General features: G+C 58.1%; 2 protein-coding genes, 1 long non-coding RNA gene and 1 other non-coding gene across 4 annotated transcripts; 1 reads left to right on the plus strand and 3 right to left on the minus strand.

The window, feature by feature from the left end:
* Positions 1 to 1,002: 1,002 nt before the first annotated feature.
* Positions 1,003 to 4,844, minus strand: GLMP (glycosylated lysosomal membrane protein). The gene is made up of 6 exons (XM_032093601.1): positions 4,731 to 4,844; positions 3,596 to 3,853; positions 3,194 to 3,376; positions 2,860 to 3,078; positions 2,514 to 2,791; positions 1,003 to 1,888 (listed from the first exon to the last, which is right to left on the minus strand). The coding sequence occupies exons 1-6, from the start codon at positions 4,800 to 4,802 to the stop codon at positions 1,720 to 1,722; spliced, it is 1,179 nt and encodes a 392-aa protein (XP_031949492.1). The 5' UTR covers positions 4,803 to 4,844; the 3' UTR covers positions 1,003 to 1,719.
* Positions 4,845 to 8,905: 4,061 nt separating this feature from the next.
* Positions 8,906 to 13,724, minus strand: LOC116436477 (translation initiation factor IF-2-like). Its single transcript, XM_032093619.1, has 2 exons — positions 13,233 to 13,724; positions 8,906 to 9,833 (listed from the first exon to the last, which is right to left on the minus strand). Exons 1-2 carry the CDS (start codon positions 13,703 to 13,705, stop codon positions 9,788 to 9,790), a joined length of 519 nt encoding a protein of 172 aa, XP_031949510.1. The 5' UTR covers positions 13,706 to 13,724; the 3' UTR covers positions 8,906 to 9,787.
* On the minus strand, positions 9,441 to 9,514 carry TRNAR-UCU. Its single transcript has one exon. It is a non-coding gene; the product is annotated as a tRNA-Arg (tRNA).
* LOC116436478 lies at positions 13,724 to 16,993 on the plus strand. Its single transcript, XR_004237021.1, has 3 exons — positions 13,724 to 14,963; positions 15,325 to 15,434; positions 16,100 to 16,993. It is a non-coding gene; the product is annotated as an uncharacterized LOC116436478 (long non-coding RNA).
* Positions 16,994 to 22,948: the final 5,955 nt, after the last annotated feature.

Consider the following 22,948-nt stretch of genomic DNA (forward strand, 5'->3'; position numbering starts at 1 on the left):
GATTCCTGGAAGTGTTCCAGGCCAGGCTGGACGGGGCTTGGAGCACCCTGGGATAGTGGGAGGTGTCCCTGCCGTGGCAGGGGGTGGGACTGGATGACCCCAAACCAGTCTGGGATTCCTGTGGTCACTTCATGCCAATTGTATGACAACAGCCCAAGAGAGCAGGAAATCTGCCATGAGGGATTCACAGCTCCCTGACACCACAGCTTTGGGAGTGAAAGCCAGGCAGCTTCTGTCGTGGTTTTCCTTTTATTTTATTACAAAATCCTCAACACAGCTCAGCCCTGCACAGAACCAGAAAGGACAGCAACACCACAGTTCTCCGCTCAAAAAGCACAGCAAGGCTTCCCATGGAACAGCTTCCCGTGGAACCACCCTTCTGTGGCTGTGGCTGCAGCTGAGCTGGGGGTTCCTGCTCTGAAGGGGTTGACAAGGAAGTTTGGGACTTTCAGTTGGGTTTTTTGGCTTGTTCCTCTTTCAGAACACAGCCCTCACACTGTCTGCAGCTTCCTCAGGAGGGGCAGCTCTGATCTCTGTTCTGTGTGACCAGGACAGGGCTCGGAACGGCTGGAGCTGGGCCAGGGGAGGTTTGGGTTGGAGATCAGGGAAAGGTTCTTCCCCCAGAGGGTGCTGGGCACTGCCCAGGCTCCCCAGGGAATGGGCACGGCCCCGAGGCTGCCAGAGCTCCAGGAGCGTTTGGACAGCGCTGCCAGGGATGCCCAGAGTGGGGTTGTTGGGGCGTCTGTGCAGGGCCTGGGGTTGGACTGGGTGATCCCTGTGGGTCCCTTCCAGCTCAGGAGATTCCATCATTCTGTGACTCTTCCAAGTGACCTCTCAGTGGGGTCACAGCCCCCAGCCCTGGACACTCTGTGACACCACAGCTCAAGGGAAACCCCCCCTGACCCGAGCACCACACCTCAGTCCAGGGCCAGGGAATCCCTTGGCTCCTGCTGACCCTCCCATTCCTGCCAGGAGCCGCAGTACAGCATTCCCACAGGAAACTGTGTTTAGAAATCCACTTTATTTGGTTCAAGACAAGTTGGTGATGGAGAACTCAGAACCCAGCACAGCCCCAGGTACCTCTGAGAACCCCGAGCAGCCACAGGCCACACTCGTCCCAGGGCTCCTGACACCTGGGCAGCACCTGGGATCCAGCCCCATGGGGTATCCAGGAGCAGCATCTTGGCTGGACCAGCCCCCCATGGCCCGACTGGACACACCTGAGCTTGAGCAGCTGCTGTGACGTGGCACTGGGTGTCCCTCACGTCCCAGGCCAGCGCAGCAGGAACGTGGGAGCAGGGAGGAGTCCGTGAGCCCTGGATGGAGGAGCTGGGATGTGCTGGGAAGCTGGAGTGGTGCTGCTCCCCAGCCCAAGCATCCCTGGAAGTGGCACTGGAGCCAGTCCCTGGCCTGCAGCTGGGACAACAGTGGTTGTATCCCTTGGGAGGAGTGGGATTTCCCTGACCAAACCCCCCCCATCGCTTCCCTTGGCTGCATGGATCAGGAAAAACTGGGGAAGACGTGCAATCCAGCGCAGGACCTGGCAGTGGGAAGGAGCAGGACACAGGAGACGTGGCGTGGGCAGCTGCAAGTGTCACCCTGGTCCCCTTGGGGCTCAGAGGGGAGGCGGAGAAGGCGGCAGCGCCGGAGGCCCGGAACAGCCACGGCCATTCCCGGGAATGGGGAGGGTCCCAGGGGTCTCCGTGGGACTCGGCCCCCTCAGTTGATGGGCTCGTACTCCGAGTAGCGTCTCCTCCGCACCAGCAGCACCAGGCAGCTGCCCAGCAGCAGCATGGCCAGGGGCGTGCCCAGCGCCACGGCCGTGATGGAGATGACCAGGGCCGAGAAGGTGTCCCTGGGGGGCTGCCCGAAGCCCAGCAGCACCGACCTGCGGGAGGGCACGGGGCACGTCAGGGCAGGGACGGGGATGGGCTCTGACCCACGGCTGGGAGCCCTGGGGCTCTGCAGCCTCACAGGGTCAGGCCAGGATCACACATATCCCTGGGGCTTTTAGGGCTTTCCCACCTCAGAGATTCAGCCCAAGATCCCACATATCCCTGGGGCTTTTGGGACTTTCCCACCTCAGAGATTCAGCCCAAGATCCCACATATCCCTGGGGCTTTTGGGACTTTCCCACCTCAGAGATTCAGCCCAAGATCCCACATATCCCTGGGGCTTTCCCACCCCAGAGGGTCAGCTCAAGATCCCACACGGGGCAGGATCAGGCTCCTCAAGAAACTCTGCTACAGGATTATGGGGAAACTCGAGACTTTGACAGGGAGACTGTTACTAAACAGAGAAACCCTACAACCTACCAGTCCCCCAAACTGCACATTATTAATGACCAGGAGCATCCCCACAGACCTCTCTCCACATCATTAGTGCCCAGGAGCATCCTTTCAGACCCTTCACACCCCACTGCATGTTGTTAATGACCAGGAGCATCCCCTCAGACCCCTCTGCACATCGTTAGTGCCCAGGAGCATCCCTCGCACCCCTGGGACCCCTCTCACCAGCTGAGGTATCGCTTCTCCTGGTACACCCGTCCCTCCTCTCCCCCAAAGGACACATTGAGGGCGCTGATGGTGCAGGTGCTGCCCAGACTCTCCCCAAAGTAGGCCTGGACAATGCTGGACACGGGCAGGGTCCAGTTGGCCGCCTGCAGCCCCTGAGCCCGGCAGCGGATGCCGTCCTCGCGCCGGGGGCTCCGTGAGCCGTAGGCCGTCGCCTTCCACTGCAGGAACCCGAGCGTGGAGCTGCCGTTCTGGGACTCGGCTACCAGGGACAGCACCTGGGGAGGGACAGGGTGAGGTGAGGGACAGCAGGGTCACCCCCAGCCCGGGGTCACCCCTCGCTCACCTCAAAGATGGTGGGGGTGTACTCATCGTCGATGGAGCGCTCCGAGCGCAGCCTCCGCACCGCCCCCGCCTCCTCCACCGTGGCCACCTCCAGCACAAAGCGGGAGCCGTTTCCCCGCGGGGCCACCCCGGCCAGGATGAATTCCAGCTGGGAGCTGTCTGCCGTGTGCAGGAGGCTGGGCAGGCGCCCGGCGCGGCCACTGGCCTCGTAGGCTGTCACCTGCGGGGCACACGGGTCAGGGGGACAGCACAGGCAGAGCTGAGGAGCAGCATTCCCGCTCCAGAAGGGGCTTTGGACAGGATATTCCCCACATTCTCTGCGCCCCCGGACGTACCCGGAATGCCAGGCTGCCGTTGGCGAAGCCGCCGCCGGGGTCGGTGGCTGGGACCCCGCTGAGCTCGGCCGTCAGCGCCGTGTGGTTCAGGGTGTGGTTGAGGCTGTCCCAGGAGAACTCGGACAGGTCATAGGTGGGGTAGAAGAGCTCTCCCAAAGGCTTGGCCTCGCTGAACTCGAACAGCTGCAGGGAGGGAAGGGGAGAGGGGCTGGGAGCACCAGCAGGACGGGAGCTTTGCAATCCAGGGAACAACCCTGCCTCAGCCAAGCAGCTCAGGCTGGAGACAGACACCTCCTTGGATGGGAACGGATGGGAATGGTGGGGATTTCCCCGGAGCTGGGAAGCTGCCCAGGGACCCTGTGCAGCCCCAGCTGCCCCGGAGCAGCCCTTTCCCCACAGTACCTTGGTGAAGACCACGGCCGTGGAATAGACCACGCTGTCGGGAGGGTCGATCCAGATGGCTCCGGCAGGACTGGGCGAGAGCAGCTGGGTCCAGTTGACCCTCAGGGCGCTGCTGGGGCTCCGGGTGGCCACCAGCAGCACGGCGGGGGCCCCGATGCTGCTCCACACGTAGTGCAGGCTGTCCCCGGGCCCCGCTGCCCGCACGTGCAGCAGGTTCACGGAGGAGCCGTTCCAGCCGGGGTTGTACTGCATGGACACCTGCAGGCAGGCACAGGGACAGGGCTGGGGAGCGCTCTGAGCCCGGCACGACAATCCCGGCGTCCTGGGAGGATGGGACATCGGAGCTGCCTCGGCTCCCGTGACTCTGCAGCGCTGGTGTTGCTCAACGCGCTTGGTCAGCATTTCACAGCCGGACGTTTGGGAGCAGCTTGGAGCTGCTTCCCTTCCTATCCCACAGCCCTTTCCCTGCCCACGGCCATGCTGTTCTCACTGGATTAGGACAAAGGGGACACGAGGGACAGAGGTGGGTGGCCCTGGGCCATGTCACCGCATGGTTGGCAGGGCAGGGGTCAGCCCGGTCCCTGTCAGGACGTAGGGAGGGGCGGGCTCAGCTCCAGCCGCACGTGGGATGTGCCCGGTGTGAGGCTGCGGCCCCGGGGAGCCCCCTCCCCTCCCCAAACCACCCAAGGATGGGCCCCAGCGCGACCGGGCGGATCTCGGGGGGTCCAGCCCAGCCTCTGCTCCAGACAGGATCCTCCGAGGCCAAAAACTGAACCAAAAGTTTCCCCTCAACACGAGCAAGAACTTCTTTACGCTGAGGGTGGCAGAGCCCTGGAACAGCTGCCCCGGGCGAGCACGGAGTGTCCCGCTCTGGGGACATCCCAAACCCACCCGGATGTCCCTGTGTCACCCGCTCTGGGTGACTCTGCCTGGGCAGGGGCTTGGATTGGGTGACCCCAGGTCCAACCCGGCTCTCCCGGGATTCTCAGATTCCCAGGGGGAGCGGGAGGGGACGGGGGGGTCTCAGGCACCATCGCAGCGCGGAGGGAGCGCAGAGAGAGCCCGGGGAGCGCGGCGGGGGCTCCGCACCCCGGCCCCGGTCCCCCGGCCCCGGTACCCCCCGACTCCCGCTCACCTTCCGGCCCCGCTCGGCCCCGGCCGCCGCCAGCAGCGCCGCCAGCAGCGCCAGCCCCGCACCGGCGGCCATGGCGCGACCGGCCCCGACCACGGCCCCGGGACCGCCCCGGAACCGCCCGGGGACCGCCCCGGAACCGCCCGAGAACCGCCCCGGAACCGCCCGAGAACCGCCCCGGAACCGCCCCGGAACCGCCCGAGACCCGCCCCGGAACCGCCCGAGAACCGCCCCGGAACCGCCCGAGAACCGCCCCGGAACCGCCCGAGAACCGCCCCGGAACCGCCCTGGAACCGCCCCGGAACCGCCCGAGACCCGCCCCGGAACCGCCCGAGAACCGCCCGGGGACCGCCCCGGGACCGCCCCGGGACCGCCTCGGAACCGCCCGGGGACCGCCCGAGAACCGCCCCGGGACCGCCCCGGGACCGCCCCGGGACCGCCCTGGAACAGCCCCGGGACCGCCTCGGAACCGCCCCGGGACTGCCTCGGAACCTCCTCGGAACCGCTCGAGAACCGCCCGGGGACCGCCCCGGGACCGCCCCGGGACCGCCTCGGGACCGCCCGAGAACCGCCCGAGAACCGCCCGAGAACCACCCGAGGACCGCCTCGGAACCGCCCGAGAACCGCCCCGGGACCGCCCTGGGACTGCCCGGGGACCGCCCCGGAACCGCCCCGCGCGTTAAAGGAGCCCTTGGGAGCGATCGCGGGTTTGGAGGGAGACAGGAGCTGCTCGGAGTTTGCAGTTTTGCTTCCTGCTCGCCGTGTGCGCCGAGCCCCGTCCGTCCCCCAGGGCAGCAGAGACCCCCTGTCCATCACCCCACAGAGCGGAGACCCCCTGTCCATCACCCCTCAGAGCAGAGACCCCTGTGTCCATCACCCCTCAGAGCAGAGACCCCCTGTCCATCACCCCTCAGAGCGGAGACCCCTGTGTCCATCACCCCTCAGAGCAGAGACCCCCTGTCCATCACCCCTCAGAGCAGAGACCCCCACTCCGCTGCCAGCGCGGCTGAGACCCACCAGACTCCGCCTGGCATTCTGTGCAGATTCCTGCCTCCGCTCCTCAGGACACTGCAGACCCCCCTCCTTCATCGTCCCATCAAGCAGAGACCCCCACCTCAATCCAGCAGGACAAGGGAGACCCCTGTTCTGCTCTGGGGAGCAGAGACCCCCCCACCTCCATCCCCAGGGCAGCAGAGACCCCCTGCCACTTCACCTCGTGGAGTTTCTGAGCCTTTGGGGTCTCTGAAGCTTCACCCTGGGGCCTCTGGAGCATCCCGCACTCCAGAGACCCCTCAGCGTCACCACCCCGTGCTCTGGAGACCCCCAAGTCCAGCAGAGACCTCCACGACAACAGAGACCCCCATGTCCATCCCCCAGGGAGGGCAGCGGAGACCCCCCTCCTTCATCATCCCATACAGGGGAAACTCCCTCCTCCATTCCTCCAGAGACGCCGCCCCATGACCACTCCGAGCTCCCCAGACCTCCTCACCTTCACTGCCCCATACTTTGGAGACCCCCAAATCCAAGAGAGACCCCACCTCCACCCCCCAGGACACCAAAGACCCCCACCCTACCCATGTTTTTGCTGCCCAGGGTGGGTGCAGCACCTGTCTCTGGCCTTCCTGAAGCTCCTGGGGTTGGCACAGACCCCGCAGAGCCCCCTGGCAGTGCCCAGCCTGGGGGGTTTTCCACCCCCCACCCCCGGCACAGGCATTAAATGACCAAACAGCCAGAAATGATGAATTTATTTAGAGATAAACCTGACCCCCAAACCCTGGGAGCTCCTGGGGAAGCCCAACCCCTCCTGCAGGCACCGCATCCGTGCTGGATCTGGAGTGGCTCTGGGAAGCCATGAGGGGGGAGAGCAGGGAGGAGGAGCAGGGTTAAAAATTCCTCAAGGATCAGGGGCACAGAGCCCCAAACTGTCCCCTCATGTCACAGCCCTGTCACTGCCCTGGCCCCGTTTGGGGTGGGTGCTGAACCAGGGGGAAGCAGAGGTGTCCAACCTGCTGGGCAGGAGGAACACTCCAGAGCCCACGGGAAAGGAGATTCCAGAGGAGCATTCCACAATTTTTGTTGGTTTTGGGGGTGGCAGGGGAACATTCCACAGTTTTTGTTGGTTCTAGGGTGGTCAAACAAGCATTCTGTTGTTTTTGTTGGACTTGGGGTTGCCAGGGGAACATTCCATTGTCTTTGGCAGTTCTGGGGTTGCCAGGGGAATGTTCCACCCTTTTTGTCAGTTTTAGGATTTCCAGAGGAGCATTCCACTGGTTTTGTCGGTTCTGGAGATACCAGAGGAGAATTCCACCACTTTTTCAGTTCTAGGGTCATCATGGGATCATTCCATTTTATTTGGTTCTAGGATTTCCAGGGGAACATTCCACTGGTTTTGTTGGTTCTAGGGTTACCAGGGGAGAATTCCATTGTTTTTGTTGGTTCTAGGGTTGCTATGGGATCATCCCACTGGTTTTATTAGGTTCTAGGGTTGCCATGGGAGAAATTCCACCCTTTTTGCCAGTTGTAGGATTTCCAGGGGAGAATTCCCTTGTATTTGTTGGTTCTAGGGTTCCCAGGGGAGAATTCCCTCATTTCTCTCAGTTCTAGGGTTGCCATGGGATTGTTCCACCACTTGTGTTGGCCCCACAGGGAAGGGTTTGGGGATCTCATAGACAAATTCCCTGTCCCTCCAGGTGGGGATTCATTCCTGGGAGCCTGATGCTGCCCGAGGTCTGGAGGGATAAACACAAGATTCTGTGCAAGCCCCCTCTTCAGCATAGGGCATCCCAAACATCCTTTTTGTAGGGAATTTGGAATGTTCCAGGGACAGAAAGCAAAGTCTTCCTGATTCTGATGGGGAATGGGGGATAATTAGCAGGGAACTGCTTCTGAACTGTGTTTGCACACGTGGTCATTGCCAAAATCCCAGAAAGAGTTCCCTCACTGGGAACAACACCCTGCAGCAGTGACAGGCCAGGTGCACCTTGAGTGAGTGCCAGGGCTTGTGTCCTGCAGGGAATGGCACTAATTCCTCATTTTCCTCACCTTCCCGAGCACATTTGGCTGATTTTTTTCCTTTCTAAATGAGAATTTCTCTTTTTGCAGGGGAACAGGAATCCTCACACTCCTCACCTCACGGGCAGTGCACCTGAGGGCGACCTGGTGAGATAAGAGGGGAGCTGAAGGTTTGGGAAGATTATGGAAGCGATGGAAATTCTGGAAAAGCTGAAAGGAGCTGCAGGACCTTCTGAAAAAGAAACCGAGGGAGACCAAAAATGCAGCTGAGAGACACAAGGAGCTCTGTGTCCTCCTCACACAGGTGAGGTGATGAACAGAGCTCGTCCCACACAGGTGGGGACAACTCTGGTGCCTGAATTCAGGGGGTCCCAGGAGTCACCTGCCCTGGCCTGGGGGGTACCTGAACCCCAGGGGTACCTGAACCTGAGGGTTGTGGCACTCTGGGGTTCCCAGACACAGCAGCAGCAGGAGAACACACCTGGTAACACCAAGGATCTACTCCTGAGCTCTTCCACACTCCTGTCTAGGGAAGAGGAGCTCCAGCCCTTCCCAGTGGAACCACAGCTAAACTGGAATCTCAGTTTTCTCGCTGCCTCTGTCCCAAAATGCAAATGAAGATATTTCATTCCCCATCTGCTGAAGGCACAAGTGATCTCTGCAGAATCTGCCCTTTCTCCCCTCATTCCTACCCAATTTTCCTTTGGGTGTGTCCCATGCTCACTGCCCATGTATTTTCTCTTTTTCTGAATAATTTTCTGGCCTTTCCCCCCTGGATGTGATGGACATGACACCTCTGCCATGATGAACATGCAGGCAGAACTTCCAGCACCACCAGGGCCTGGCTCTCCACACAGGCTGAGCATTTCCAGCATTTGCATGGACACCACAAGGAGAACAAGAAACAAGCCAAGCCCAGTGATGGACTGGTTTTCCACTGGAGACCAGAAATCCAGTCAATGGGAGGGTATCCTGGGGCTGGCAACTGTGCAGAGAGCATGGAGTCATGGAATGGTTTGGGTTGGGAGGGGTCTTAAAGTTTGTTCTGTCCCACCCCTGCCATGGCAGGGACACCTTCCACTATCCCAGGGTGCTCCAAGCCCCGTCCAACCCGGCCTTGGTCACTTCCAGGGATGGGACATCCATGGAATAATCTGTGCCAGGGCCTCCCCACCCTCACAAGGAACAATTTCTTCCCAATATCCCATCTAACCCTGCCCTCTGGCAGTTTAAAACCATTTCAGAGTACAGAGGTCTGGGTGGGGAGCATTGGGTTACCCAAATTTACCAAGGTGGACATTCAGGTCAGAGACCTACACTTCTTTGGCCCCACCTGTGAAAAAAATGACCCCATTTATCCCAGGAAACGCCACCAGAAGCTTCTGACCCACTGCCCTCCAGCCGGGCCCTACTGGAGAGACCAGAACTCCCATTAAGAAGAAGGTATCAAATCTGGGAGAGCACTGGGGGGACACGTGGGGTTAAAACACCTGCTTGGAGGAGATACCAAAGGGAACGAGGGAAGGGGGAGATGACGGAGGAGAAATGATGGAGAAGGGAGCACAGGGATGTTGCATCCATCAGCCGTGCCGGGAAAAGTCGTTCCCTCCCCATGCAAACCCTCGGGGGCGTTATAAATGTAACGGATCAGGACCTGGGAGGGAAATGGCACTAAAATAAAACAGACACCTGCCTGGAGATCATCTCTGCCGGGACTCGAACCCGGAACCTCTGGATTAGAAGTCCAGCGCGCTCGTCCATTGCGCCACAGAGACCTCACCGTGAGGGGAGCGTCGGCTCCAGAACTGAAAAATCCACAGCGCCGCAGGGTCCGGCACCCACCGGCACCTCCCCGGCACGGCAGCACCTCCAGCGTCCCCTCCTTCCGCAGGGACACGGCAGGAATAATCCTGGGGATGATCCATATCTCGCTCGGCAGCAGGGACGCAGCAAAAACCTGGATGCAGGCTGGTATCCGCCTCTCTGGCAACCTTTCCGCAGCATCCCCGGCACTCGGCTGAGGGCAGAGCTAAATCCTGGAGCAGAGTTCATTGCTGCATCTCCCTCAGCATCATCAGCACAGCATCCTCCTCGCTGCAGAAGCCAAGGGATAAAGATGAAAGAGGATTTAGCTCAGAGCACTGACAATGGTGAGGGGAGCTCTGCTTGTCGGGGTGAAAAAACGCCAAAAACCTGAGGTTTGAGCAGAGAAATGAAAGGAAAAGCAGCTACCATGGGTTCCCTTTCAGCAAGCTGTCAATCAAGGCTTTAATGAAGAAACACTGTGCCTCTTCTGTTGGGGAAAAAAATGAAGACAATGTCAAAACAACAGGAAAGGTCCATTTACAGCCACTGACCTATTAACAATTGATCAAACTCTGTCACAGAGCCCTGGCCGGGAACGAGCGCATTTGGAATCCCTGAACGGCACAAATTTCAGGCTGCTGTTTGCTCCCAAGCACGCCCTCGATTCCCGTGAAAGGGGAGATGTTAAGTGCAATCCAAGACAAGGAATTCCCTGACACGAGGAGCTTTTGCCTCGGGGTCAATGCGACCTGAAGATCCAACCTCAGGCAGCTCTTGCTGGCGGAGAAGAGCCCAGAGCAGGAATAAAACAAGAGGAGATTCACCCCGCAGTGGAACCACGGTCAGAAGCTCAGAACTGAGGAGAAACCCCCCCAAAACACCCATGTTTAGAGGGTGAAGATCACACCACGTGGGTTCCACCTGCACAGGACAAGCTCCTGCTGCATCCCTGCTTTCCTCAGTGCCTGTCCTTCCTGCCTCAGGCTGGGGCACCTCTGTGCTCAAGGCTAAAATCCCAGAGAATCAATCCTGAGGCAAATCCCTGCCTCCCTCCTGGGCTGGCAAGGACCTGACTTTTGCCCAGACTGGGCTGTGAAGTTGTGTGGTGCTGAAGAGAAGAGGCACAGCACTGACAACCTCAGCACACCTAATGCAAACCCAAAGGATTTGGTTTTCCTTGTACTCATGGAAAGCTTCACGGTTGTCTTGACAAGTAAAATCCACCTTGGAATGGTGAAAGAAGGCAGGGGTTGAAATTCTATCAGAAAAACCCTTCCTGCTGCGAACGATAACCCACTAAATTGATAATCCTTGAAAGAAATCCCTCTGTGAACCAGCTGTGATCACACTGGAGAAAACTGGGACCTGGAGAAAACTCAAAGTCCAGAAAACACCCATCTGCAGGGTGAGCAAAGGCTGTGCCTAAAAATGTCATAGAAAAAAATCTTAGACAAAGGAATAAAGCACTAAAGGAAGAAGAAAAATCTCCCACAGCCTGTGACTGTGTGTTCCTTCACTCTGGGGGATGAAGACACCAGCTTTCAACATGATTTTGGGAGGCTGCACCTCAAAAGTGCCTGCTTTGAAGTCACCAGCAAGCAGAAAATCTGGAGATGATTAATTAAATAGCACAAAACTCTCAGAAGAATGGCTGTGGCTTTATGGGCAGCCACATCCCCGGAATCAGAGGTTTGAAGGAACCCTCATTCCTCCTGCCTGGAGCTCCCCTCAGCCCTAATTGCACCAAACCTGGGAAAGGACCGGGAGTCTGAGCATGGCCTGATGAAAGTGGGGAGAGAACCAGGGGCTGCAGGGATGTGCCAGAGGAGCAGCAGCACTGCCAGGAGAGCACCAGAGCCTCATCCTCATCCCAACACGCAGCTCTGGAGGCCTGGGGGCACCTGCCAGGTGTTTCTGTACCTTCAATAACCCAGTCAGTCTTCCCTGAGGTCCCAACTGTCCCTCTGCTCCTTCCAGGTGTGACAAATTTGGGAAGCAGAGACTGAAGGGAGCAGCACAAGGCTGGTTTTGGTGCTGGGGGAGGCCAGTGCGTCCCATTCTGTGGGAGGAGCATGTCCTGAGCCAGAACATCCCTGTTTGGACACAGAGAGGGAAGGGACGTGTCCCCAGCACACAGAAACGTGTCAGGAGTGAAAAAGCTGCTGATTGTCCCCCTGCTCATCCCTGGTCACTTCCCAGCCTCAAATCATTTGTTGCAGACAGGAAGAACAGGAGCCACGAGCAAGGATGCAGTGGCCCAGAGTGAACCCAGAGAATTTACCACCTAATAAACAGCTGGGAAAGGCCTTTGGGAAGACAAAACTCTGAGCAATTTTATGACTGATGGAGCTTTAAGACCCACTTCACCTGAAGCTGCTTCAGGGCAGCATCAGCAGTGCCAGGAGATCCAGAAATCCTCTGCACACCCAAAGAAACAGCAACAGGAAATCCCAATCACAGCTTGGACTGCTTTGTGGTATCCTCAGAGAAAGGTTTTATAAATAAATATAAATACAACCACAAGGCTTTATTGGTACAAGCACCCAGTTCCCCAATAAAAATTCTCTAAGAGCCACCAAAGAGCCAGAGACAGCAAGCAGAGGGTAAAGCTGTGTGATTCAGGCCAAAAATCTACTAATAAATGTGTGATGGTGAAGGTTCTTCCCCAATTCCTTGCAATAGGTATATTCTTATTTTTTCCCTAAATTTGTAACGCCTTTTTCTTCCTTTGCAAGCCATTTCAGAAGCACCCAAAAGGCAGCCAGGTGTCTTGTTCTGGGTTTGACCATCATATCATACGTATTTTCAAACTCTCCAGTGCCTGAGCCTTGCTTAGTCTTTGGGACTGGGCTCATCTAAAAAACATTTATCAGTAACTCCTGCATTTTGCTCCCTTGATAACGATCACGTGAGATACAGACACAATTTTGGGAGCTTTTGCCATCAGTGTCATGAGCTGGTGTCGGTGGCTGTGCCAAAACTTGCTGGGCAAGTGGTTGATTTTCTACCTTTTGACTACTTTTCTGAGCATGTGGTCTTTTGAAAAGCACCTCGAGTGCCCCACACAAATGATTTGTGTGTGTTTTGCTGGACATTAATCCCCAGAGGGGATATTTTTGCATCGCGAGTTGAAGCAAAAACCATCAGGGATAAAAGCAGTGGAGAGAGGCTGATGTTTTCTGATGTTTTGGGGGAGTTGGTTGGATCCCAGCCACAAACCGGAAAATTATAAACGGGCACTGGCCCTGCTCAAGGAATCGAGGGATGGTTTGGGTGGGAAGGGAGCCAGGATCACCATGGGAAGGGACACTTTCCATTGTCCCTGGCTGCTCCAAGCCCCATCCAACCCGGCCTTGGACACTTCCAGGGATGGGGCAGCCATGGAATAACCTGTGCCAGGCCTTCCCCGCCCTCACAGGGAGGAATTTCTTCCCAAAATCCCACCTAAACCTCCCCTCCCTCAGCTTAAAGCCTTCCCCCTTTGTCCCACACTCCATGCCCTTTCTCAAAGTCTCTCTCCAGCGCTCTTGGAGCCCCTTTAAGCGCTGGAAAAAAAGTCCCTTCCAACCCCTGCCACCTTCTAATCTCAATATTTCAGCTCTCGCCTGTTTCCCTTAAAAAAATCCCCTCACTCGGGGTGGTTTTTTGCTCCCCCGCACCCCCTGTCCCGCGCAGGCCGCGCCTCACCCCGAGGGCTCGCTGCTCTCCGGCGCCTTTCCGTCCGTCCCCTCGCTGCTTCCCGGCGTTTCTTCCCCGGCGTTTCTTTCCCGGCGTTTCTTCCCCGGTGTTCCCCGGAGCAGGACGGGGGTTCTGGAGCTCGGAGGGGCTCCAGGCCCAGCCGGGCCCGGCGGTGCCCCCGTCCCGCCCCCGCTCCTTTGTCGCCGCCGTCCGCCCTTTCCGCCGGGCCGGGTTTCCATGGGGATGGGGCCGGGCCGGGCACGGACAAAGGCCCGGGGGGGAGCGGGGCCGGGCCCGGGCGGGGTGCGCGGCCCTTCCCCGCCTGAGGAGCGCCCGGAGCCGCGGGGAGCCGCTGGGACCTGCTGGGACCTACTGGGACCTACTGGGATCCGCTGGGAGCCGCTGGGAGCCGGTGGGACACGCTGGGATCTAGTGGGATCTACTGGGATCCCCTGGGGCCCGCCTGGGATCCGCACGGACATACTGGGATCCTCCGGGATCCACTGGAACCTACTGGGATCCTCTGGGATGCGGTGGGAGCTGCTGGGATCAGCTGGGACCTCCTGGGATCCTCTGGGATCCGGTGGGACCTGATGGGATCCAGTGGGAGCTGCTGGGATCGCCCGGGGCCTGCGGGGATCCGTTGGGACCTGCTGGGATCCACCAGGAGATACTGGGATCCACTGGGATCCGCTGAGATCTGCTAGGAGCTGTTGGGATCTGCCGGGATCCTCTGGGATCTGCTGAGACACGCTGAGATCATCTGGGGCACACTGGGATCTGCTGGGATCCCTTGGGAGATGCTGGGATCTTCTGGAACTCACTGGGATCTACCAGGATCTGCTGGGATCCATTGGGAGATGCTGGGATCTTCTGGAGCTGACTGGGACCTACCAGGATCTGGTGGGATCCATTGGGAGATGCTGGGATCTTCTGGAACTGACTGGGACCTACCAGGATCTGGTGGGATCCATTGGGAGAGACTGGGATCCTCTGGGACACACTGAGATCCTCTGGGACCCATGGGGACCCGCTGGGGTCCACTGGAGCACACTGGGATCTGCTGGAACCCACTAGAATCTGGTGGGATCCATTGGGAGATGCTGGGATTTGCTGGGCCTCACTGGGATCTGCTGAAACTCACTGGGACCCTCTGGGATCCTCTAGGGATCTGTTGGCATCCCTTGGAACACACTGGGATCCCCTGGAATCTGCTCGGATCTTCTAGGACTCACTGGGATCCATTGGGACGGGCTCGGAATCCATCCAGGCTGCTCCAAGCCCCATCCAGCCTGGCCTTGGACACTTCCAGGGATGGGGCATCCACGGAATAACCTGTGCCAGGGCCTCCCCACCCTCCCAGGGCGGAATTCCTTCCCCATATCCCATAAATTCCTGAGGAAGGTGCGGCAGTTTCTGCTCTGCTTACACCGGACCGTGGGGAAGAAGATGAAGAATTGTGATTTTTTTTTTCTTTCCCCCCCCGAAAAGACATTGCCAAGGATGCCCCTGAGGCCAAACTGCTTTTTGGCAGCACCCCCAGCCCAGTGACATCCAGGACACCACAAATACGGGTCCAAAAGGATGTCAGAAGCATGGAAGTTTCACTAATTCCTGGGAGATTGGAAAGCAAAGCTCACACGACAGCGCTGTTTCAGTCACAGCCCTGCCCATACCACACCTCTCCCGTGCAAATTGACTTTTAAATTTCTAACTCCAGGCTCGGGGTTGGTAATGAAGGTGATTAACTCCGCGCTTCCCTCTCCCTCGGCAGCCACGGCCCTGCTGGTGCTGAGCAGGAGCGGCAGAACCGCTTCCTCCTCTCCTCCAGGGAAGGTGGGAGCCCAGGGATGGGAATGGGGTGACTTCGGAGGGCGCCGACAAGAAGGGGCTGCTCACAGGTGTCCAAAACCTCTCGTGGATGGTTTGTAGGACCAGAGCCTGGTGGCACTCGTGGGTGGACAAATGACCACAAGAGCCTAGGTGGGTGCTGGGTGTCCCCTCTGCCCTGGGGTTCTGCCGAGGGCAGGAGAGGTCCCTGCAGGTGACACTGTGCCAGAAGAGGCTGAACTGCTCTTTCACATCCCCTTTCCCTTTCCAGCTCCACCTGAGCCGTGCTGGAAGAGTCTTTGAAGATCCACAACCCAAATTCCTGTTCAGGGCTGGATTTCCACCCGTGCCAGGGACGCCCTGACTGTAGAGAGCTTTATGGTGAGTCTGTAATGAATTTCCTCATTAATTTCCTCCTCTCGTGCTGTGGCTGTTCTGTCCCCCATGCCCACTCGGGGCCACTGTTGCTCTGTGGTTCTCATCCCAAACAAAGCTCCAGGCAGAGCTGGAATGAGAGGTCCAGGGCCAGCCAAACGGGGAGGTTTGGGAAAATAAAACAGGGTTATCGCAAGGCCCGTGGGGCCAGTTTACCCAGGGCCTCGCTGGGCTGTTCCTGCAGCCAAAACGAAGGGATTGGTCCAAAGTTGTTGCAGAGTCCCCTCTGACCTGCCCGAAGTGAAGCGTGTTAAAGGCAGGAACTGAGCGGGATTTGGGCTCTGGAGCTTTGCGGGGAATGGCCCAGGAGGTTCAGGAGCCAGAGGAGGAGGCTCTTCTCCTCAGCCAGGGACCGGGACCAGGCAGCTGAAGGAGCCCAGGAATGGCTCAGCACAGGGAAAGGCGCTCCCTGCCCGCAGAGCTCAGCCCTGCGGTGAGGGGGGTCACAGAAAGCATTTCTGAACCCCTTTTTGGGGCAGTTTATGGAAGATTTCCAAGTACAGACTGGCCCAGGGAGTGATCTGCCGGGGCAAGCAAAGCTCATCCACAACAAACACGAATTTCATGAGGACATGCAGCCACCTGATCCTTTGCTCCTCGCTGTCCCTTAGGTTCCCCAAGTCCAGCACGAGCATCCAGGGGGAACGGGAGTGGGGGTTTGGATTTGCTGCATCCTGCAGAGCCCAGGCTCCACGTCCCTGTGCTGGGGACAGGCTGAGCCCATGCTGCCAACACACACAAACTCACACGGAGCCACAATAATCAACACAGGCAGAAAGGCCACCAGCACAGCCAGGCCCGCCAGGCTCCCGCTGTTCCTCCCTCCAGCTGAGCAGGATAAAAACCCCCGTTAGTGGAAAATACAAATAAACACACAGATCCCTCCAGTAACTTCAAACGAGGCCTAAAAGCAGCTTAAGGTCCAACCCAGTTCCCTTTCTCAGACTCACCAGCACCTCCTCACTCCAATCATATCCTTGTCATAATTATATGCTTAATATTAGCAGGTGCTTTTTGTCATCTTGCCTGGATAATTCTCGGATTGGAGGAATAGAAACACCTTAATGGGATGAATAAACATGAGCCAGGGCTGCAGCAGCGGGAGGAGCAGGGATGGGGCTCTTTGCTGACGGGGCCTCAGCAGCACATCCAGACCCAGGCTGGACTCCACAGCTGGGACTGGCACGGGCCAGTGCAGCCAGACACTGGCAAGGAGCCCAGATCCTCTGGAGGGTTGTCCTGATCAGCAGCTCTGGACAGGCTTTGGCAGCCCCATGGGAAGGGGCAGGATCTCTCCACAGCCCCCCATGCCCCAGCCTAGGGCTCACATCGTTCCTGTTCTGCTGGGAATGTTGGGTGATGTTACCCTGCCTCTCCTAAATTCACTGACAGGACAAGGGGGAACGGATTCAAACTGACAAAGAGGAGGCTTAGATTGGATATTGGGCAGAAATTCTTTACTCAGAAGGTGGCGGGAGCCTGGCACAGGGTGCCCAGAGCAGCTGTGGCTGCCCCTGGATCCCTGGCAGTGCCCAAGGCCAGGATGGACAGGGCTTGGAGCAGCCTGGGGTGGGGGAAGGTGTGCCTGCCCATGGCAGGGATGGGATGGGATGACCTTTAAGGTTCCTTTCAACCCAAACAAGTCTGGGATTCTAAGCTTTCCCAGATGTTTAATGACCCTTTTAGCATCTGCAGCCAGTGAGATTTGCAATGCCACTGCAAGGATTCCTTTCCCTTTTAATAAATATCTATCTGTATGTGTATATACATGTTTGTGTGTGTGTGTGTGTATGAAACTCTCAGCCCTGCCAGTTCTCCCTGGCTGCACAGCTTCTCACTGATATTTCAGCTTCCTAAACAGCAACCCATATTTCAGAGCCTATTAATATCCACTGCTGCCAAATCCCCCTTCTCCTGCTTTGAAGAATCCACGGATTTTGCTTCCCTTGCAAACCTGTTGTGCCTCCGTTTCCCCCGGACCGCGCTCCTGAAGTGGGGGTGAGGATTTGCACCGCTGATAAATCTGGTTTTGGTGGCGCTGAGCTGGCTCTGAGTTACGGAGATCCGCGGAGGATCAGGACAAGGTGTGACAGCTCCCACCTGCTGAGCGTGGGGGACGTCCAGCCCCACGCAGGGATGAGCCAATCGAGGGAGCACGAGCCAGGCTGGGACAAAGTTGCTGCATTTAGTGACGAGATTTCTAAAGGCACTGCAGGCGCTCTCACCTGCTGACCCCCGAGCTCTGCGCCGAGCCAATATTTGCTCCTGGTCCACAAACTCCAGGAGTTTGAGGAAAGGCTGGGGTGCTCTGGATGTGATCATCAAGCCTTGCTGACAGCTCAATTTGTCACCGGGCAGCTTTCAGCGTTTTGACTCGGCAGAATGTTCCCCCTCGTCGTTGCCTGCGTTTTACTCCCGGTGAAAAATCTCCGGCGAGATTCCCGGCGACAGCTCCCTTTGCATTCCTGGCGCACACTCAGCCAGCCAAGCAAGGCTGTAAATAATTGAGCACCCATCATTCCCTTTGCAGTCCCCACCAGCACCAGCCTGGTTTGCTCTCAACAGCAAATATTTAGTGAGGTAATCAATCCAAGAAAAAAATCTTAATTTGGATAAGAAAATTAAATGTTTTTCCCAGATCTTCTATCTGATTATCTCTGGCATCCATCCTGCTGTTCTCGGGGTAGGTGCTGTACCAGGAGATAATTATGAGGATCACAGAAGCAGTTCAATTAACTGCAGCTAATGCTTCTTATTAGCATTTTGCTGGGGCTTGTGGAGTTTTTCAGCTGAAACAGATAAACAAGCTCAAACATTCGCATAGGAAAGCTCCGACGAAAACAGAAACAAAGGGCCGGGGAGGCTGTCACGGAAAGCCCAGAGGAGCTCAGGAGAGCAAGGGCTGGCTGCAAACACGGCGATCTCACAGCTCTCGGGACGTGGATGCAGTGCCTGGATTTTGGGAGCTTCAGCATCTGGCCAGAAGCGCACGTGGGGCACAGCTCAGAATTCCAACAGGATGGAGCATCCTCAGGGATCCCCTCATTCCCTGCCCCAGCTCTGCTGCCCAGCTCAGGAGCTGCTGAATGTGCAGCAGCACGTTCCCTGTGGAGCTGTGTCCCCAGAGTGTCCTCCCGGATGGGGCAGAGGCATCGCCCCCGATCGTGTGGCACCGCCTCGGTGCCCGGTGGCACCTGGAAGTGCTGTCACCCTCCGAGGGAGATGCCGGCCGTCCTGGTGACTCCCTCGGGGCAGGATGGCAGGAGGACACGCAATTTCACCTCTCCTGTGCCTGGGGACAGCCGGGCTCTGACATCTCCGTTTGCAGGCGGAGCTGCAGCCCGCAGGACACGCCGGGAGTGTCCCCAGGGCCAAGACGGTGCCTCAGGGACAGACGAGTCCCAGCCCTGCTCCCAGCGGGGCTGTTCTGTGCTCAGCAGCCTCTGGTGGGAGCATCAGCCCAAGGCAAAGGTGCAGCTCTCTGCCAGCATCCAAATCCATGTCCTCAGCTTCCACATCGGCTCTCCAGGCTGCCCTGGCTGCCTTCCCTTCCCTGTCACCTCCTGACAGGCTGCTCTCTGTGCTTCCAGTCGCCCGGGGCCAGCAGCCAGCGAGGTTTCCCCAAGTTCAGGGCTTTATTCTGGTGGAGTTCTGCCCCTCAGGGCTGCCACCCTTCAGTGCTGAGAGCCCACCCTGATGAGGGCAGGTGGGACTGCAGGTGAGGTGTTGGTGTTTAACCTGCAGTGCCCCACTCCTGAGGCTGGGCTGATCCTGCAGACCAAAACTCTCCAGCTTTGTCCCCGAGACTCCGTGAATTATCCAGGCTTTGAAATGAGGTGACTTCGTAGCTTTTTACGTCCAGTTCCCCTCCAAGTCCTCTCCAATTATTTTTTCCTGGTTTCCTTGACCTGATTCTCTCCGTGCCTCATTTCTCATCCTTCCTGGTGCCTGCACAGCTGGGGTTTGTTGTCTTGGAGCTCCAGGGCTTGGCTGTTTCCACGCTCCGCTTTGGTGGTGTGGGAAACCCTCTCGGTCCTGTCAGTACCAATACCTGGAATCTTCCTGGCAGCAGTTCCCAGGCTGCTCCATCCTCAGGGATGCCCCAGCCTCGCGTCTGTCCCCGGCAGTGCACGACTGAGCGCCTTTGCCAAGCCTCGGTGACGGCACCGAGGCAGAGCCGTGTCCTTCTGCCGCTTCCAAAGGCTCGGGAATGGAGGGAGCAGCTGCGGGGGAGAGCACAAAGCACAGTGAGACACCGAGTCCCATCTGTGCCCTGCCTGTGACAGCCTGAGCTGCCCTGGGAGAGGCACCCAGGGCACGGGGAACACCCCAGTCCCTCCCAGGGCTGTGACTGGTGCTGTGCTGGTGCTGCTGGGGCGCTGCATCTCCGGGACAGGCACCTCCCCAGCCTCAGGCCCACGGAACATTCCCAGTTTTTCCTGCTGTGGCAGAGGCTGAAGAGGCTTTTTTGGCCTGGGTGTGGTGTCCTGGGAGCTTGGATGTGCCCAGGGGTTGGTGGGAGGATGTTGCAGGGATGGGATGTGCTTGGGAGCCCCGTGAATTCAGGATTCCTGAGTTCCCCTCTGTGCAAATCCCACACCAGTGGAGCTTCACGGGACACGAGGGGAGCAGATGAGGAAGAAGGGCAAGGGCTCCACGAGTCCATCCCCAGCCCTGGGAATGGGCTCTTGCCGTGCACAGTCCCTGCCTGGAGCACACAGCACAGGCTCTGCTCTTATTACAGATAATAACCCACCCCAATTAACACTTGTGGGGCCTGTTCCCTGCACACCCACGGGCAGCAGCACAGCACAGCTGAGATCAGGCACTCAGCAGAGCGCAGAGCTGAGCCAAGACAGAAATAGCCTCCTCTGCCACATCCCTTCCACTCTAATCCCCCTGTGCTTAATCCACCCTGGAACCACAGAAGGTCTGAGGGAGCTGGGAGGGTGGGAGAGATCCCAAATCAGTGAACTCCTGCAAAACCACCAAAGGACTCGGCCAAAGCTGGCCCAGAGCTCCAGGCTTGAGGGGGTTGATTGCAGCTCCATCTCCGAGGGAATGAATTCCTCACCAGGTGAAGAGCTGTCAGTGGATGATGCAGAACCAGGCTGCCAGGCAGGGACTGCAGAGCTTTATCAGAAATGATGGGCATGGGTTTTCCTGGTGGGAATTCTCTCTCACAAACACGAATAAAAATTCCAAACAAACCCGTGTGGCCCCAGAGAGCGCCGGGAATCCGTTTAAAGGAGGAATTCTGCAGGTGTGAAGGTCCACGGGTGGCAGTGGTCAGGTGGGGAGCAGAGCAGAGGGGGTCTCAGGGAGAGCCCAGCCTAAAATCCTCACACAGATCCCATCAGCTCTGGCTGAATGCCAGGGAGCCAGGAGTGGGAACAGCTGGAGTGAAACCAGCCACCAGGGAGTGGATAAACCTCATAATAATGGACAAATTAGCCAGGGTTTGGAGCAAATAGGACACAAGTGGCTTCAGAGGACGTTGTGACAGCCTGTGGCAGTGCAGGGAGTGGCTCTTAGGGGCAGAAGGGATCGGTTTGGAGACTGGGAAGATGTGGAGGTCAGACATACCTGGGTCTGGAAGGATCTTCCACCGGAGCAAGGACCATTTCCCGGGAGGACATTCCTGCCTGAGTCAGACTTGAGGGGTCCCAAAGGCACAAGCACAACCCCTGGCAACTCCTTTAACCCCTGGGGCTGCTGCCAGCAATTCCTCCTTCACCTCGGTGGGTGGCAACCCCAAATCTCAGATGAATTTGGGGCTGCCACCTGCAGAGTTGTTCCTGTGTCTTTTCCCCACTCCTCTCTTCCGGAGCTGTTTTTTTCCCCTTCCTTAAAGATATCACCGAGGTGCTGCCGCCACGGGCTCAGCTCTGGCACCAGCTGGAATTTGCCCACGATGGGAGTGACTTCTGCAGCTCCCCCAGCACCCAAACCTGCCCACAGCAAACCAAGCCTGCGTTTGTGAATAACTCCGTGCAACTCCCCAGCTTGTTCCGCACCTGTGACCAGGCCCCACCATCCTGTGCTGGATCCCTGGTGGCTCTGCAGGCCCCCAGCTCCCCGCCCAGTGCCCGAGGGCAGCGATTTGGGTGGTTTTCCTGCATTTGTCCACCTTTCCCAGGAGTTTCTCCGAGCCCAGCTGATGGCCCAGGTGCAGCAGCATCTGTCAAAGCCTTGGAAAATGCAGCTGATTTTTCCTAAATACATTCTGGAGAGCGTCTCTCTCCCAGCCCAGCACTCCACACACTCAAATATCCTTGGGATGCATGAGAGCAGCGTCCCTTACCCCTGGAACTGCCAGAGCAACGGGAAGCCCCTTGAAGAGAGGTTTGATGTGGCAGCTTGGAGCTGATAAGCCATTGATTTCTTCTCCTTTTTGGGCTGGAGGAGATTGTCAGCCCAGGGACACGATAGCACGGCAGGGATGATAACGGCACAGGATCCTGGCAGGCAGCCCCTGCAGCCTGGGGTGGGGTGTCCAGACAAAAACGCGCTTCAATTCCTCTTCCCAGACGGAGACATCCCAGATAAAGCCCTTATCTGGCCTTCTCTCCCATCAGTGAGACGCTCCAGCCTCACTCGGCGCGCGGCAGGGCAGCAACGGCTTCATCACAGCAGCCAAGGATGGTGGGTTTGGCCACCCAGAGGTGCCTTGGGGTGTCCCTGGCACGGTGGCAGTGCCAGGCTGTAGCTCCAGGGAGGCTGAGGGTGCCAGCCCAGCCCAGTCCAGAGATGCCTCCAAGGGGAATTCATCGAGGCAAAGGTAAAAACGCCCTGGGCTCACCTGGGCTGCCCCCAAACATTTCCCTGCCGGGTTTCCACCTCGTCCAGACACCCAAAACCCCATTTCCAGCCCTTTCCCGGCTGCCTTCGAGCAGGAGAGGGCAGCAAATCGCTCCTCTGGAAGGGAGGGAAAGCAGGTCGGGAGAGCACGAGGTCTCCATTCGGGGATGTTTTGCTGTTTGCTGTGGAAATCTTCAGTCAGAATCGTTTTCTGTTGCTCTCGAGGGCTGGCTGCAACCAAAATGTTTGGATCTGCTCCCACCGGATCCTCCCAAAATTGGGCCTTTTGAAGGATGTGACGCAGATGACGCCCAAGGTTTGGGTCCCAGACACCAGTCCCTGGCCTGAACTGGTTTTTGCAGCCTCGTGCTTCCATCTCCACCAGAAAATTCGGGAGTGTCAGATATTCCTCGGCACAGGGGCTGCATCATCCTCGGTGCTGTGTCCTTTGAACAGCTTTCAGCCCGTTTTTGGCCGTGCCATGCCGGCATTTCCACCTCTCAGATGATTTCCAGGCACAGAGAAGGGACCATTCCGGAGGCTGGGGACATCGTGCTCTGCAGAGGGTTTGATGATCCGAGCCACCACAGGCTCAGCCTGCGCTCCTGAGCGGGCCCAGGGATATTTAATTGTCAGATGTGGAGATCCTGTTGATTCCC

This window comes from Corvus moneduloides, chromosome 29 (assembly GCF_009650955.1).
Source record: "Corvus moneduloides isolate bCorMon1 chromosome 29, bCorMon1.pri, whole genome shotgun sequence".
NCBI lineage: Eukaryota > Metazoa > Chordata > Aves > Passeriformes > Corvidae > Corvus > Corvus moneduloides.